The 18009-nt window shown below is 41.2% G+C and overlaps 1 protein-coding gene across 2 annotated transcripts in view; it reads right to left on the bottom strand.

The window, feature by feature from the left end:
• The window catches only part of ADGRL4 (adhesion G protein-coupled receptor L4), a 160473-nt gene extending 144048 nt beyond the window's left edge, over positions 1 to 16425 (bottom strand). The window contains exons 1-2 of one of the 2 annotated variants that reach the window (XM_029586094.1): positions 16271 to 16425; positions 14944 to 15093 (exon numbers count right to left, since the gene is read on the bottom strand). In XM_029586094.1, coding sequence (XP_029441954.1) covers positions 14944 to 15093; positions 16271 to 16292 — 172 coding nt within the window. In that variant the 5' untranslated portion in view covers positions 16293 to 16425. Of the gene's footprint in view, positions 1 to 14943; positions 15094 to 16270 lie in introns of those variants that run through there. The other variant, XM_029586095.1, reaches the window with a different exon arrangement.
• Between the last annotated feature and the right edge of the window lie 1584 nt (positions 16426 to 18009).

Raw genomic sequence — 18009 nt, forward strand, 5'->3', positions numbered from 1 at the left:
GGAATTGTGTTTTTTCCCTTATGTCTTTATATCAGTACCCTTGTTGTGCTTCTCTGAAAATAGACGCTTAGAGCCAACAGCTGTAGAGAAAAGCTACAAAATGCTGTAAAATAATAGATATTAAATAATAAGGTACCTTATGGAAAGGCAGAGTGCCACACAAAGCACTAGCACAAACTCCCTCTCAAATGATTTTACTGATAACAAAGCATTATATAGAATTTATAGTTGCATATTTCCAACTCCTAAATTAGGTTACATAATTGTCAACATTTCCATGATTGGTTTTCTATTATAAACAAATAATCTGAATGGCTATATGGTAATTTGCTCTCATTCTCCAAGTTAATTAATCCTCGTCTTGTATGTAAATGTTTTATTGGAATTTTGCCATGTTAGCAGCCTTATGTCTGTTCTAAGGATGCTTTCTATAATCTTAGATGGTGTCAACTGACATTGTCCTTGCTCTAGATATGTTTCTATGACCTTGTGGTTCAGTTCTTTCTGCATTTTTATCTAGCATATAGCATCCATCTCTCTAGGAAAACAAGATTTTAGCAAGGTAATGTCATAATGTTATGCTTGGTAAAGGCTGCCTATGATAATCAATCAAAAACTTGGGAGAACTGAAATAAGTATTTCACTGCAACCAAGGGCCTATGATCACCCACGTTACCTCAGACCATAAAAGTTGGGGCCCATGTTGGTTGTCATCTGAATCCAATTCCTCTTATCAACCCCCCCCCCCACCGTCAAAGCAGAGAGCGATGTTGCAGTTGCATCAAAAGTATTAAAGCTTATTGGTTGAGGGTAGTAGTGTTTCCCTGGCCCTGCTATTAAGAGACCCTTGCACAGACAGATTATGGACTGGCAACAGAAAAGATAAAAGCTGTGGTGCTAAGAACTGTCGGAAGTGTGACAATTAATTTTCCGATTCACCTTCAGTAAAGTATTTCTTTTGGACACTCAAATTCCGAGCCTCCTGTGTGTTATTGGCACCTCATAGCACTCACAGAAGTGAAACATACCTCTCCCAGGGAAAAAACTACACTCTGGGTCTTGAAGGAGGAATGCCTTCCCCCCACCAGCAAAGAATTCAGGCCCTGGGGAAAGGAGACTCATGTGAGAGCTAGCGTGTGTGGATCCAGCCCTAAGAACTATACATTCTTTTATTGGCTCTCCTGGTGACTACCTGCTACCCAAAAATGGGGTAGCAGGTAGTCACCTGCTACCCCATGTAACATGTAAGTGCAAAGCCCCCCCCCCCCCCCCCCCAGAACAACTTATCTTGCTGAGGGTAAAAGTAAGTACCTGCAAACTGAGAAATTATTTTTAAATACAAAGTTCTTTCCTCTCTAATATGGGACTTTTTTCTGTTTATTCAGCACCCAGATGGCATCTAACATTCTTCCTTCCCCCTTCTCTCTCTGATGAGCAAGGAGAAAAGACACATATCCATAAGATTACTCACATCACACCCATTTCTGAAGTTTGCTGGTATTAGGGATAGACTATTACATGTTCTATCTATAGTTTAATTGCAGTATCTATGGAAATAAAAATATATTTTCCTGCACTATTCTTTAAGCCTAAAATGCTCGCCGACTATATTATTTCCGGACCTTGCGACCAGTTTTGTGTCTGATGGCAGTGATACAGGATGTGAAATCCTATCTGCAGTAGACAGAAAGTGGAATAGTCTTGGAGATAATGCATTTACAACATCGTAAGTGAAATTTTCCATATCCTCTAAGCAAGCATTCTGTTGACTGATTTCACAGTCACAAAACAGGATAAAAAGGAGCTTTCCTTAAGAAAGGAATCTAATAACATTTGGCAAGGGTAGAAACACAGTTTGAGTAAAACAAATAAGGACAATCCACTCAGAGGGCTGAGAACATTATCAAGAACGGAAGAGAAGCATTTTCCCAATATGGTTTTGCTGTCTGCTTACATTTTCTGTGTTAATACCAGCTGACCTGAAATTTGGGTGTGGGCAGAAAGCAATGATTTGAAATGGGTAAAATAAAAGAAAATTTCTTTCCTAATCTGTTCAGAACTCATTTGCACTATTTCTACTGTATGTTCATGATGACATGAAAAGAAATGAGAGAATCTTAATTCTCACATTTGTTTTTGTGTTTTGAATGTTTTAAAATGAGCAAGTTGAATCGCAGTAACATAATAACATTATGGTCCATATTCAGATACAGTCCGGTTAGCAGAGATAGCCAGATAAACTTATCTGGCTAACTTTGGAGATATATTCAATAGTTCAGCAGCACTATTGAATATAGCTGGCTAACTTTAAGACAGCTCTTTGGCCTGGCCAGACGTAGCCAGCTAGTCATCTGGCTAACTCTGAAGAGTTAGCTGGTTAGCTGGTTAAGATAGCCGGCTAATTCAGCTGGTTAGCTGGTTAAGATAGCCGGCTAATTCAGCTCCTCCTAGTTACACCCCCCAGAATGCCCCTATATTATCTGGCTAAATTCTAGCCACCTAACTTATTAGCTGGCTAGTATTTAGCCAGATATGTACCCAAATATTCATTTAGCCAGCTAACTTCTGAGTTAGCAGGCTAATTGCTTTTCAATATGGACCTCATCGTATATGGTGGCAGATAAAGGCCAAAATGGACCATCTAGTCTGCCTAGCAAGTTTTTTAGGGTAGAACTAGCAACTACCGCTCTGTGCAGGCTACCCCAAGCAGAAATGCAACTTAGAAAAGTTATCTCCTTCCTTCATTTCCATTCTCTAGCCAGCAGGGATCCTCTGTGTTTGTCCCATGTCCTTTTGAATTCCATTAACATTCCTGTCTTCACCACCTTTGAATTCCATTAACATTCCATGCATCCACCATCCTTTCCGTGAATAAATATTTCCTGGCATTATTCCTGAGTCTCTCTCCCCCCCCTGGAATCTCATACGCTAACCTCTCATTTTACAACTATCTTTCCATCAGGAAATATTTGATTTCTGTGCATCATTAATTCCATTCAGCTTTATGAAAGTCTGTATCCATATCTCCCCTGTCTCTTCTCTCCTCCAGGGAGTACATGTTAAGGTCTTTCAGTCTCATCTAATATGGCGTTCCATACATTGCCCACGCCATTTTGGTTGCCTTTCTCTGGACAATTCCATTCTGTCCTTATCCTTTTTGAGATGAGGTATCTAGAAGTGAACACAGTATTCCAGGTGAGGCCTCACCGGGGATCTGTACGGTGGCATTATCACCTCCTTGTTTCTGCTGGTTATGCCTTTTTTGAAGCAGCCCAGTATCTCTCTGGCCTTAGGCACCACCATTCACATTCCTTTGCCACCTTCAAATCATCAGACATAAACACCCTGAGATCTTTCTTCCACTTTATGCACATCAGTCTTTTGCCCCACCCTCACATATAGCTCCTTTGGTTTTCTGCACCCCAAAATGTATGACTCTGAAATTCTCGGCATTGAATCCCAATTGTAAAACCTTTGGCAACTTCTCAAGTTTTCCTAGGTCACTTCTCATTCTCTCTACTCCTTCAGTTGTGTCCACTCTGTAGATTTGGTTTCAACCGCATAAAGATACATTTTACTTTCTAATCCCTCCACAACTTCGCTCACAAAGATATTAAACAGAACCAGTCTCAGAATAGATGCTTGATGTACTCCACTTATCACTCTTCTTTCTTCAGAATAGGTTCCATTTACTACTGCTCACTGATGTCAGTTTCCAGGCTTCTCATTTTGTTCATGAGCCTCCTCTACAGGTCGATATCAAAAGTCTTGCTGAAATCCAAATAAATTGCATCAAGTGCTCTTCCTTGATTCAATTCTCTAGTCACCCAATCAAAACAATTAATCAGCTTCGTTTGACAAGACCTCCCTCTGGTAAAACCATGCCTTGGATTCTGTAACCCATTGTATTGTAGGTAGTTCATTATTCTTAATTCTAGCAGTCTCTTCATTAATTTTCCTACCACTGAGGTAAGGCTAACTGGCCTGTAGTTTCCAGCCTCCTCCCTGCTACCTCTTTTATGAAGCGGGATTAACAACTTCCCTTCTCCAGTCCTGCGACCCTACTCCCATCTCCAAGGATCTGTTGACTAGATCCTTCAGCAGATCTGCCATAACTTCTTGCAGCTCCCTAAGGGGCAGATTTTCAAAGGGGTACGTGCGTAAGATACGCGCGTACCCCTCAAAAACCTGCCCCAAGCTCCCCTTGCGCACACCGAGCCTGTGTTGAATAGGCTCAGTGGCGCATGCAAGCCCCAGGATGCACGTAAGTCCCGGAGCTTTCCGGGGGGGGGGGGGGGGCGGGGGGCATGTCGGGGGGGCGTGTTGCGGCGACGCGTCACCCGGGGGCGGGGCCATGGGCATGGTTCCGGCCCAGGGCATTTCGGGGGCATGGCCGAGGCCTCCGAAATCGCTCCTGAGTCGCGGAATTGTGCACCGGCCAGCTGGCTGGCGCGCGCGAGTTACGCCTGCCTCAGGCAGGCATAACTTTTCTTTTTTTTTAATTCTTTATTTATTAGATTATAAAACTAGGCATAACTTTTCTAACAAAGGTAGGGGGGGTTTAGATAGGGCTGGGGGGGGGTGGGTTAGGTAGGGGAAGGTGCGGGGGGATGGAAGGAAAGTTCCCTCCGAGGCCTCTCTGATTTCGGAGCAGCCTCGGAGGGAATAGAGGCAGGCTGCGCGGCTCGGCGCACGCAGGCTGCCGATTTTGGGCAGCCTTGCACGCACCAACCCCGGATTTTAAAGGATACGCGTGGCTGTGTGCGTACCTATTAAAATCTGGCGTACCTTTGTTTACGCCTGCTGCACGAACATAAGTACGTGCGGGCGTAGTTTTTAAAAATCTACCCCTAAGTATTCTGGGATGTATCTCATCCAGCCCCCATGGCATTGTCCACCTTCAGTTTTCCTACTTCCACCTAAATGCTCCTCTGTAAATGGGGATGTATCTACTCTACTCTCATCTGTACACTTACTAGCCAACAATGGTGATTCTCCAATGTCTTCCTTACTGAAAACCAAACTGAAATATTTGTTTAATATTTCTGCTATTTCTTCATCTTTCTCTATACCTTGCTCCTTGTCTGCTTTCAGTATTATGACGCTACCTCTAGTCTTCCTCCTTTCTCTGATTTAACTGAAAAATATTTTGTCTCCATGCTTTACCTCTTTGGCAATCTTTTCTTTCACTCGACCTTTCACTATCCTGATTTCTTTCCTCGTTTCCTTCAGCTTCACCAGATATTATTCCCTATATTCCGCTTTCTGAGTTCCTTTGTACTTTTTTTTTTTTTTATTTAAAGTTTATTAGAGTTTTTACAAATTATAAAGTTTATTCCTTTGTACTTTTTTAATACCATTCTTTTTGTCTTTATTTTCTCAGCCACCTTTTTAAAGAAACATATTGGTTTCCTTTTCCTCTTACTTTTATTTACTTTTTTCCACAAAAAGATTTTTTGCCTTTTCATAGCTCTTTTTAATTTGGCCCACTGTTCTACTTCACCCATCTTCTCCCAGACATCTAGTTCCTCCTTAAGGTATGTTGCCATTGTCACAGACTGTGAGTTCTTGGGCTGTGGCGGGGTTGATAGTACCCATCTTGTGAACCATGGGCTGGGTCTATGCCGACGACAGGTGGGCATACTACATATTGGGTTTCAGCTATATCAGCCTCTTTTCCTGCAGGTTGAGATTTTGGGTTCAGAGGTCAGCAGGGTTTAGGAGAAAGTCCACAACTAGGAAGTGGTCTAAGGTCAGGGCAGGCAGTGGACAGACTGAGTCAGTATCCAGTCAGGATTCAAGGCAGGCTGCATACAAGCAGTGACTGTATCCAGGCTAGGGTCAAGGCAACGAGAGAGCAGTCTAAAGAGAGAAAGGAAACAGTGACAAGAATGGGGCAAGGCAGGGAACAGGAACAGGCAGGAGCAAGATCAAGGCAAGGAGCAAGGCAGGATACTGGAAGAAGGCAATAAGCAAGGCAAGAGCAGGAATAAGGCAAGGAACACGGCAAGAATTATCAATGAACACCAGTTGGAAGCCAGAGGACTTGTTGCTTTGGTGCCCATTAACTGCAGGAGGAAGGCTTAAATACGCTGGTTTCAGTGATATCATCAAATGGCGCCGTGGTCTCTTTTCCCGCCACAGGCCTTTCTGGCAGGTTGGGTGCTCAATCACCTAAGGGAGGCCAAGGATGGCATTGGAATGGCAGTGTCCTGCTGCGTGGCATTGGTGACATCTCAGGGTCTGGGCCTGGCTACAGGTAAAGTGTGCTGTCCATGGGATGTCCTCCACAGTCAGTGTGGCATTACAGCCATTTTGTCAAAGACTGTGTTTTTAAAATCCAGGATCTTAATCTTTGTGTGACTTCCCTCCCTCTTAGCTGTTATATCAAACCATACCATCTGATGATATTTAGTGCTCAGGTGGGCACCACTTGGGTATTTGAAATACTGTCTTCATTTAAGAGCACCAGGTCCAGTATTGCTCCTCCCCTTGTGGGTTCCTTCACCATTTGTTTGAACATAACTCCTTAAACGGCCTCCACAACATCTCTGTTTCTTGCAACTTCTGAAGCAGCGATACTCCAAGCCAAATCAGGCAGATTAAAATTTCCAAGTATCAACAATTTTTCCTTCCTTCCCACCTTTTGGATGTCTGCAAGCAGATGTCTATCCGGTTCTTCTGTCTGAATCAGAGGCCTGCAGACTGTGTCAGTGTAAATGGAAGTGCCTTCATCTCTTTTTAAGACAGCCCACAGCACTTCTTCCCTTTCCCATGCACTCTGCTTATCAGTTGCTCCGATATTGTTTTTGATTTAGAGTTACTCCTCCATTTCTGTCATTTCCATCCTTTCTGAACGGGTTCTAGCCCATATGGCTGTATTCCATTCATGAGATTCACTGAACCATGTTGCCCAGACTATTAGCATTTGTGCTCATAGCTTTCCAGCAATAGCTCCTGCGATAAAAAAATAGGTGTGGAGGGAGAGGGAGGGAGAGAGAGAGAGAGAGAGAGAGAGACTCTGTATAGAGTCAATATGACACGCTATATACCACTGTAAAAGGGAACACTTTCCAAGTGGGGCAGGTTTGGGGTGGTGGTTTTACATACAATCAGAGGAATTAATGCAAATTTGATATGACTCATGAATTTCTATCATTTGAACCAATGAAAGGTACCAACAAGAGGAGCTGATTACTACATCTATCTATCTAAAGTAAGATGGATGTCTATCCGGCTAACCTTAGGACAGGTCTTCAGCATGACCAGAGTTAGATGGATAACTCCTCCCAGTTATGGCCCTGCCATGCCCACCACTTAGCTGGCTAACTAGTTGAATATGTAGTTATTCAGCTAAGTGGCAGTTGCTGATCCCTGCTGATTTAGCTGCTGCCAATAACCCAGCAAAGTGGGAATGTGGACCTCTAAGTATACACATTTTTATTAATTTAATTTCAAATTCATATTTCTGGGTCCTCCTTCCTTGCTATGCTAGTTCACTTCTTACTGTTCACCTTCTTAACTGTAAACTGCTACCACTGATCTCTGATCGTATGCTGCCATCCATATATGTTGTACCCTGCCTTGAATGAATTTCCAAGGCCCCACTATTCATTCAATACAGGGATCAGACATATTTTTCTGTCTCTTATCTTCTACAAACCTATTCTGTTCCAGAATTCCCCATGTGTGGGATGGGGGAGAGAATTATTCTCCAAGGCCCTGGATTCTGTGTCACATTAAATTCGCAGAAATCATGCTGGAAGTCGGGAGGTGGTTCCAACATAACTTTACTGAGGTAAATTGAAGCATAAAGTGAGTATCATTGACAAGACCAATTGACAAATAGCTCTTTACATCAAATAAATATTTTCTGTATAAATTTGTATCTCTGGGATTATTTTCAAGTAATTTCGTGTCCAGATCCTTTCCCAGTCTCAAATGGTAGTTTTAAGCTTCCCTCCAAATTTAGGGTAATCCGCTTAGCTTCAATTTCTATCCAAATTAGATTCCAGGTTTTCTCATAGCTTATTTTAGATGTCTTGAATAGACATTTGCAGCTTTCCAAAACATTTCCAACACTTTGGGCATCTGGATGGCACTTTGCAACTCTTCCTCCAAAAATATCAGGGATTAATATCAGAGGGTGCCACTCTGCTTCTCCTCCAGCTGGTACCCGGATGGCACCTTGCAAGTCCTCTTCCCAAAAATATCTCTCTGTGATCTTTCAAGTGCTTAACACTGGCTGGGTACCACCATTCTCCTTTCCTCCTCTCACCTTCTGCAGGAACATTGAATGAATGTTCCAGGCTCCTCAACAGTTCTGTGGTTGAGGGTCTGAATTACCCAGGTGAAGGAATTCAGAGGGCCAGAAATAACCAAGAACAGGACCATTACTGGAAACCCATAACATAGGGGAAGGGTGGATAAAAAGCTTCCCCATCGAAAATAAAGAAAAGGAGAAAGAAATAGGATATTAAACAAAAAACAATCCTGCCTTCTCCAAAGTGAAAATAAAAATCCACACTAAGGGGGTCATTTTCAAAAGGGATCGCACGCAAAAAAGGGACTTTTCGCATGCAAGTTTCTAGAGGAAAGGTCCATAACACATTATTAGCCAGGTAGACTGAAGAAAGGCATTTCTATCCCCGGGAGTGAGTAGCAGATATATGGGATCTGCCAGGTACTTGTGACCTGGGTTGGCCACTGTCAGAGTCAGGATGCCATGCTTGATGGACTGACTTAACATGGCATTTCTTATTTTTTTAAGTCAGCATAGAAAATTATTTCTGTATAACAGTGCAATTAGTATAGTCTAAACACGTCTTCCTTGCCTGTAGAAGTTATAAGATATTTACATAATTTTGGAATAAAATACTATCTTACAGCTGCAATAAGTAGGTATCTATAAAAATGTTTAGTAGTAACTTCATTTCATTAGTGCAAAGGCACATGTTACAATTACCTTCCTTTAAAGTCCATTTTTATTTCAAGCACAAATAATTTTTTTAAAAAACTCAATGCATCAGGGATCTACCAGCACAACAGGGACTGTTAGTCAGCACAAATGTATTTGCTTTTAGTGAGTTTCAAAACCAAGATTCTAAGCAAGAAAGTACCATCAGCATGCACTATTTACTCTGCAGAGAACATCTCAAACAGTGAATTATATGAAGATTTTGTGACACGTTGTACGAGGAAAGATGAAATGTTAAGGCTATGCTAAGCTACAATTTTTGCTTGTAATTTATTATAATGTGTGTGATTTGTCATTTCTTAAAATTTTCTTTTCAGTTTTTATTTAAGCCAAGAATTGTGCTTGAGTATAGCCATGCTTTCAAAACGAGACTACTATTTATTTATTTATTTATTTAAGAGGTTTTTATATACCGATGCTCATGAAAAATCATATCGCGTCGGTTTACATATAACTTTAGTTGGAATTACAATAAACGGGGGAGTTTAACCTGTAAAAAACAACTCTGGGGAGAGTCACAAACAAGAATAGAGGTGGAGGAAGAGTAATAGCGTTAATAACATTAATAATTAAAGTAACAATAATGATATCTGTGTTAAGTCATGCGGTTAGGTGAAAGAGTCTTATGGCGTGCTTCAGTTCTTCAGGGAAACGCTTGACTGAAGAGCCAGGTCTTAAGCTTTTTTTTGAATGTCTTTTGGCAGATTTCTAGGCGCAGGTCAGGTGGAAGAGAATTCCATTGTGTGGGCCCTGCTGTGGAGAGGGCCCTTTTTCTGAGAGTGGTCTTGGAGGGATGAGCGTGGAGTGTGCCTTTGTGTGCTGCTCTTATAGGTCTGGCTGACGTGTGTAGTCGAAGCGGGAAGATTAGATCCAGTGGGGTCTGCATGTGGATATATTTGTGGATCAGCATTAGAGCTTTGTAAATTATTCTGAATTTGACGGGGAGCCAGTGTAAGCTCTTTAGAACCGGAGAAATATGTTCATTTCTTTTGGTATTCATCAGAATCCTTGCCGTGGCGTTCTGTAGCATCTGTAAGGGTTTTGTAGTGGAAGCAGGAAGGCCGAGTAGGAGAGAGTTGCAGTAGTCAATTTTAGAGAATATGATAGCTTGAAGTACCGAGTACTAGATGTGACATTTAAAATGGCTTACGTACTAAGCATTTGTCCCCCTTTAATTCATCACACCTAATGCAGTTCTACTGGAGCATTACATAACTAGGATGATAAACATACACAGTATATAAATAAGCACTGAAAAATATGGTGAAAATTATTCTACTTAGAAAACAATTAACCTCATCCTGATTCAATGCCAAAATCACTTGAAAATTGGTCTTCTTGTGGCACCATTTAAGAAGGAATACCACCATGTTTTCCAGTTCACATTGAAGCTAATTTTATAACATGCTTAGAACTAAAGTTTGCAGAAAGTAGATGCAGACTTTATCTTGAATTTTCAAAGTGGACTTGCATGTATGTCTTCTTTGAAAATTAGCGAATGCAAACAAATCCCAGCATTGTATATGCTCATACAATTCGCCTGCTAGGGAACAGGTGTAAAAGTGAATGCGCATATTTACATGCATCATTTTAAAAATTATATTGTATATAATTTTACTCACCAGAATGCTTCTTTGCTGTGCACATAAAAGTATACGCAAAATCTCTTTTACACATACAACCCCCTGGAAATCTCCAAAAGCCCATTAATATGCATAAAACAGCATTTTATGTTTATAAATTCTTTTGACAATTTTAGCCCATTATGACAAAGTGAATCCCTCAATATCATCAAAATCCCAAGATGGCATCAGTCTTTTACATAGAAATATGATGACTGTAAAATACCATAAGGCCTATCTAGTCCTCCCATCCATACCAACTGCTCAGCTTTACAAACCCTACTACTTCTTCTGAGATCCCCTATGCTTATCCCATGCTTTTTGAATTTGGAGACTGTCCTTGTCTCCACAAGGGATGTGCAATCATTTTAATCAAATGAGTAAAATGCTGTAAATGAGGCCATTTTCAATGTGGTGGAATGAAAGGTACCGGAAATTAGTTACAGATGAAAATACCTGAAAATTTTGGGATATTTTCATATTCGTGAATAAAAAAAAGCAAAAACAAAAAACTGGGCTTTTGGCGGGACAAGAACTGAGCCGATGCCAGGATCTGGTCCTAAACCTGGATGCCCAGGATCAGGCCTTCGACTGTCTTCTGTCAATGAAAAATGATGCTGACTGGTGGAAGGATGTTTTTCAATGATGTGACTGAGTTGTCTTCCTCCCAAGTGGATAGCACCATAGTCATGTACGACACAAATATGGCACCATCCAGTTGGGATGAAGGTGCCCTATTGATGTCACTGAGGTGCAACCTTCCACAGGATGGTGTCATTTTCCTTTTACTAGCTGACGTCGGTCCTGGCCTTCGGCTTGCTTTTTCTTTTAATAGTGAAGCCAGTGGGCCTTCCCCCATTGACTTCAATGTAAAACAAAAAAATGAATGAAATGAAGGAACACATTTTCTTTTTTTCATTTCAAATGAATCTGACAAATGACTGACCTATGACCTGAATGAACAAACCCAAACACATTTTTTGACCCTGCACATCCCTAAATTCTCTACCACCTCCACTGGGAGGCTGTTCCATGCATCTATTACCCTTTCTATAAATAAATTATTCCTGAGTCTACCCCCTGTCACCTTCATCCCTTTAAACCTCTTTTCTATTGAAAGAGGCTCACCAACTGTGCAGTGATATATTGGAAGTATAAAAATAGCTCCATCATATCTCCCCATCCCGCCTTTCTTTGAGGGCTTACATGTTTAGATCTTTCTCCATATGCCTTACAATTAAGACCATTTTAGTAACAACCCTCTGGACTGACTCCTTCTGGTTTATATGCTTTTGAAGGTATAGTCTCCAGAAATGTACAGACTATTCCAAATGAGGTCTCACCAGGGACTCTATCACCTCCTTTTTTCTGCTGACAGTTCTTTTCCCTATGCACCTAAGCATCTTTCTGACTTTTGCCATCATTTTATCCACCTGTTTGGCCGCATTGAGATCACTGGATACATTTACACCCAGATCTCACCATTATTTTCTGCATAGTCTTTCACACCTTTCTCCCTTTCGTTTTTGCAGCCCAAATGAAGGTCCCTGAATTTTTTAGCATCAAATCTTAGCTGCCAGAATCTAGACCATTTCTCAAGTTTTGCTAGATCCCTCTTCATGTTTTTCATACCTTTCTTGTGTGCAGGGGCAGATTGTGGGAAAATAGTGGCCCGGGGGATTTTTCTCCAAACTGGCCCATGGGTACCCAATTACATATACAATATAATTTACGTATATAATTTACATATATATGTACACACCCCTATATTTCGGCATGGTCCTCCCATATCAACACAGTACTATTTGCCAAAACTCAAAGAATAACAACCCCACCTATGAAAAAGAATACCACAAATATTACACCAGAATCTAAAATATCAATACACCTCCTATCAGGGAAACAGAACAGGCCAAGCTACTACAGATCCCTACAGAGAAACCACATGCTAAAAGAATGCTTCATCTTGGTCTTTGCATGCAGAACACAAACTCTCACCAAATACAGAATAAAGCCATATAAAGTATAAATAGAAATGTGCAGACAAAAACTAAACTGTAAAACATATCACGCCAGACTCTATACAGTGCAACAATGGAAAAACAAAAATGTCACCATTCCTCATGAAACAATCAATAAAATCAAGATATATAAATCATGAATCATAATTATAAAATCATACTAATAAAATAATTTCAAAACAGCTGATGAATAGAATATCCAATAATTAAAGACTCAAGCAAATTTTGAAACCTTTACCAAACACCAATAAAATATTTCAAACAGCAGACACATCACATACTACCCAATAATTAAAATGGTAGTCAATCAAGAAAAATGAACTTAAAAAGCCACCTTTACTTACCCTCTCCAGCAGTTCTCCTACTCCTTTCCCTTGCAGGCCACACCAGAAGCAGCAGTAGCTGCTGAAGCTGTCCTCATGGTCCTCTTCCTTGGGGATCACAACCAGTCTCTTATCTCTCTCTCTCATACACACACACCAGTCATACCCTCAAGACCAGTTTCTGTCTCTCACACACCAATCATCTCCCCAACCAGTCTCTCTCTCTCTCTCTTTCTCTCTCTCACACACACACACACATACACACACATACCAGTCATCTCCCTGATCAGTCTCACACATACACACATCACCTCTCTGGCCAGTCTCTCTCAATCACACAATGCTCTCGCTCCCTCTTACACACAGGATTTCAATCACACACATGCTCTCTCTATTTCACTTACACAAAAGCTCTCAATCACACACATGTTCTATCTCACTTACAAACAGGCTCAATCACACACATGCCCTCTCTTGCAGCCACAAGCCAGCCAAAAACATGCTCCATCTCTCTCTCGCACACACACATTGACTAACACAAGCACCCTCCCTGACTCACATATACACCACACACATGCAAAAGCACCCTTCCTGCCTTACACACAGAAGCACCTTCCCTGTCACACACAGAAGCATCATTCCTTTCTCACATACACATACACACAAACACATACACACACACACACACACACACAGACACACACGCACATTCCTTTCTCACATACACACAAATACACACACACACAGAAGCACCATTCCTTTCTCACATACACACATACACACACAAACACCATTCCTTTCTCACATACACACAGAAGCACTCTTCCAATCTAAGGCCCCCAGCTGAACAGCTGGTCTCCGGCGGCGGTTTGCAGCACTGGTGTTCACTTCTTCGGCCCCCGCCGGGCTCGATTTTAATTTCTTCGGCCCCTGCCGGCTTGGTCTCTGGCGGGGGCTGGCTGGGAGGCACTGAGGCTGGGCTGAAGAAGAGCCACGCGGTTGAGACCACGTGACCAGCTAGACGGGCCCACCAAGGGAAGCCCGATCCCCGATAGGCCAATCCGTCCCTGCTTGTGTGTACCTGTTACAGAATTGGGTATCATCCTCAAAAAGATAAACCTTTCCAGATAAGTCCAGCCTCAATATTGTTTATGTAAATGTTGAAAAGAAGCGGTCTAGTAATGTGTGGCACATTACTAGAAACAATCCTCTCCTCAGAGTGAATTCCATTTACCACTATCCTTTGTCACCTCCCACTCAACTGATTTCTAACCCAGTAAGTCATGATAGGAATCATTAACATTGGTGCTCAGTTTATTTATAAGTTGGCTATGAGGAATTGTGTTCAAGTACAACTGTCTGGTCACCCAATCAAAAAAATGGATCCTCTTTCAAGGCTGATCTCTGGTAAATCATGCTTCCTAGCATCTTGAAATCTATTGGATTCCAAAAATTGCATTATCCTTCTGTTTTAGCAGTGATTCCATTAATTTACCCATGACAGACTTTCTGTCTGGTAGTTCCCAGCCTCCTTCTTACTTCCACTTTGTGAAGAGGAAACACATCTGCCTGTCTCCAGACTTACAATATTAAATGACTAGTTATAAATGTTAAACAGGTTTCCCCTTGGGAAGTTTAAATCATGAGATATTTTTTTCATTTTCCATCACAAGTTTGTGGACTTCAGTGAGTAACTTTAACTTGAAATGTTTTAGGAGCATTTGATGTACAGTACTTTAGTATAAATTTGTAATGAGTTATTTAGAGTTTGCCACAATTCATGTTCATAGCTTTAAATTTTAATAATTAGAAGATCACAAAACAACAGTATAAATGAACATATTGTATAAAATGCTTCTCTGATTTGCAACAGTGTTAGGTCTTTCTGATATTACTAGTACACAAGTATACATAGATTGTAATTGCATTTAATTACATGAAAAAATTAAATTGTGTTATGAATATTAAATATCATAAGCAGAAAAATTCATATACTGTACCATCACAGAATTGTATGCCATCTCCCGTGTATCCTATTGTGCAAAAGCAAGCATGAATTCCATTGCGACTTTCACATTTAGAATTTATATGACACGTTCTTAAACATTCTGAAGACACACAGTATTGGTCCAGGGGCATGGACACACACACTAAGCAGAAAAGGAAAAACAACAATAGTAAGAAAGACAGCAAAAATGTTTGGAACATCCAACTGTATGAAAAATAAGCTTGCACTCTTTTTTCTTTTTCAATGAGCATTTTCTAATCATTTGATATTGCAGTCTGATAACCAATAACTCATGCATTGGTTTGTTTATTTCGCTTTCCATCCCAATCTTTCAAAAGTGCTCATCTACAAAAGTTCAAACCACTGTGCCTTCCCAGTAAAAGGGCAAGATCGCATTTACTGCATGGAGCCTATGCATTGCTTTTAGAAGGTTTAACAAATTACTGAATTATATAAAGTTCAAAAGAGAGTATTTCCAAGACTCAAAGAAAATTTCTAGGTTGTATGTATTGGCTAGAAAACAGAAAACGCGATGGTAAATAGATAAGTTAGTACTGAATCTAAAAGAAAAATATGCCAGCTTTGCTATGGGCATTTTATAGAACAGCAGAAGCTAAAAAGGACAAGATAGAACTAATTGCCAAGGTTACCTTTAAAGTTCCATTATTCTATCCTTTTCCCTCATTTTTGCACATAAGATATTATAAATTGCTATTTCTAGTTTTACATATCTCTTTTTCATAAGAACATTTGGAACCCTGAACAACAACAATACTTTTCAGGAGAAATAAAATAAAAAAGCATAGTTTTCAAATTTATCATCCATTTGCACATAGTAACCGTATTTTAATTTCTTTGCATAGTATGAAGGTGCTCAAGATGTATTTTCATTGTTGTTTCAGAACAAACCGAGCCCTAAAGCATTTCTGTTGAAACTCCTGGAGCCATAGTTTGCCCCCATTTTACGTCTATGGGATAATTAGTTTGCACATCGGCTCCATTAGTTTGAAAAAGTAAAGCACAAGTTCCTCGCCCTCCCGACAGCATACAAATATTCCTAAACATCATTGTGTTATATAACCTCAAGGTGTACTCTAGCAGACTCGCTCTCACTGTATTTATTTATTGTATTTATTGTAATATCAGAAAAAAACGCTAAAAGCAATCTCACTCTGTCAGGTAAGCTTAGAAGCTTCATTGTTCACATTCAGCACTATGAAAACATGCTCCACCTCAATCTTTTTTACTAAACCTTGCTTGAATAAATGATTTGTCCTTCATCATCGTGCTTACAAGTTATAAAACAGAGCATAACTTACCTAATAAAAATAAAAGTTTCATTGGAAGTATCTGGTTAGTGTTCAGCCCAAGGTCGTCCGTGCAGAACTTGTGGGCTCAGTGACGCACTTCATTTCCTTTGGAGATTTTCCTGTCTCTGTGTGAGCTCGAAGCTTCCATTTCCTATCCTTTCATCATCTGCCACAGCGAAAGGGATCAGTTTAAAATACCATGCGCTTCATTTTCAAAAGACGCTCTTCTGCTCTGTGCCTATAACTGAACCCTTTTTAAATATGTATGCCTTCAGCATTCTAAGAAACACCCAAGGATTGACAAGATTTAGCAAGAAGTATGGTCTCATGTTGCATGAACAGGTAAAAGTTAAAAGTTGACATAGGCATTCGGGATATCCTTGGCTTCCTCCTCATGCTCCCATCCCCAAAAAGCACACAACGCATCACTGAATAGATTTTAAAAAAGGCCGCTGTTGATTGCCTGGTGAAACAAACACGCAACTTGAGCCCAGAAACAATGTTAAACAAGAAGCCACCACTAACCTGAGCTCCTCCCCCTTCAAACTCGGGGCATTACCACATCAACTAAGCAGCAGACACCAACAGCCCACCACAGCCTCTGAGGTTGAACTGGCAGACCACTGTTATGTACTGAAACCTCACTGCCACAACTCAACAGGAGGTCCAGCAGCTAGGACAGTGACCTCACCACTTACTGCTGTCAGCCCCCCCCCCCCCCCCAATGAATGTACAATAACGTGAATTTCCTTTGCTCAATATGAAGTGAACTATTTTATACATAATTAACCAGGGCTTGGTTCTTCCACCATAGAGATCTAGAGAGTAACACTCATTCCCCCAAAAGCTGCAGCCTTGAAAACTGTGTGTCAAGACTGTTTCCAAAGCCTCTTGGAGCAAATTGTTGAAAAGATCAATGCCCATGCCATGTAGGTGACCTCTATCGAACCTATGAAGCCTGGGACATTCCTCCTTGGCCCACTTATGCCGAGCCTGAAACCCACTTATTGACACCAACCAAGAGCCAATCTGGTTAATTACCTTTTAAACACCCCACCTCCAGAGTGGCTAATTATCAAATTTAGGCCTCCTGATATTATCAGACCATCCCAGATGCATACGTGGCATCAGTTTCATCAACATGCTCAAATCTTTCCTGACTGCTGCTATAAACTCATGGCAGGACCATGATCCCACATCATTACCCCCCAAATGAATGACCACAGCTTCTGGAGATTCCATGCCACTCAGGTGGTGTCACGGTAGGGCTCCGGTCAGGAGTTGAGAACACCACTAACAGGGGTGTCTCTGGGTGGAGAGAGGCAGGGTTGCAGACGAGTCCAGATGCTGGCTGGTGCAGGCAGGAATGAATGAACCCTATGGGCAAGTGGGAAGGTGGAATAGGCAAATGGAGTTTCACACTGACTGGGGATACCTAATATCAGATGCATGAAGGTAAGGGTGAACTTAAGTACTGATACTGCATGGAGGTATGTATGAATGTGAATGCAGGTACAGGTGTACAGGAAACTGGAACTGGATGCTGGTAAGGATGAATTCAGGAAGCGTGCATGTAAGAGTGATAATGGCTGGATGTATAAGTGACCGAGAAGAGAAAACAAGACTGACAGAGAACGGTACAGACAAACCAGGACAGCACTGACAATGAACATAAAACACATAGGCCCGAAGGCAGCAGGGCAAAGGGCCCGTAGGCCACACACACACCCTGAAGGCAGAGGGCCCGT

This window comes from Rhinatrema bivittatum, unplaced genomic scaffold, assembly GCF_901001135.1.
Source record: "Rhinatrema bivittatum unplaced genomic scaffold, aRhiBiv1.1, whole genome shotgun sequence".
NCBI lineage: Eukaryota > Metazoa > Chordata > Amphibia > Gymnophiona > Rhinatrematidae > Rhinatrema > Rhinatrema bivittatum.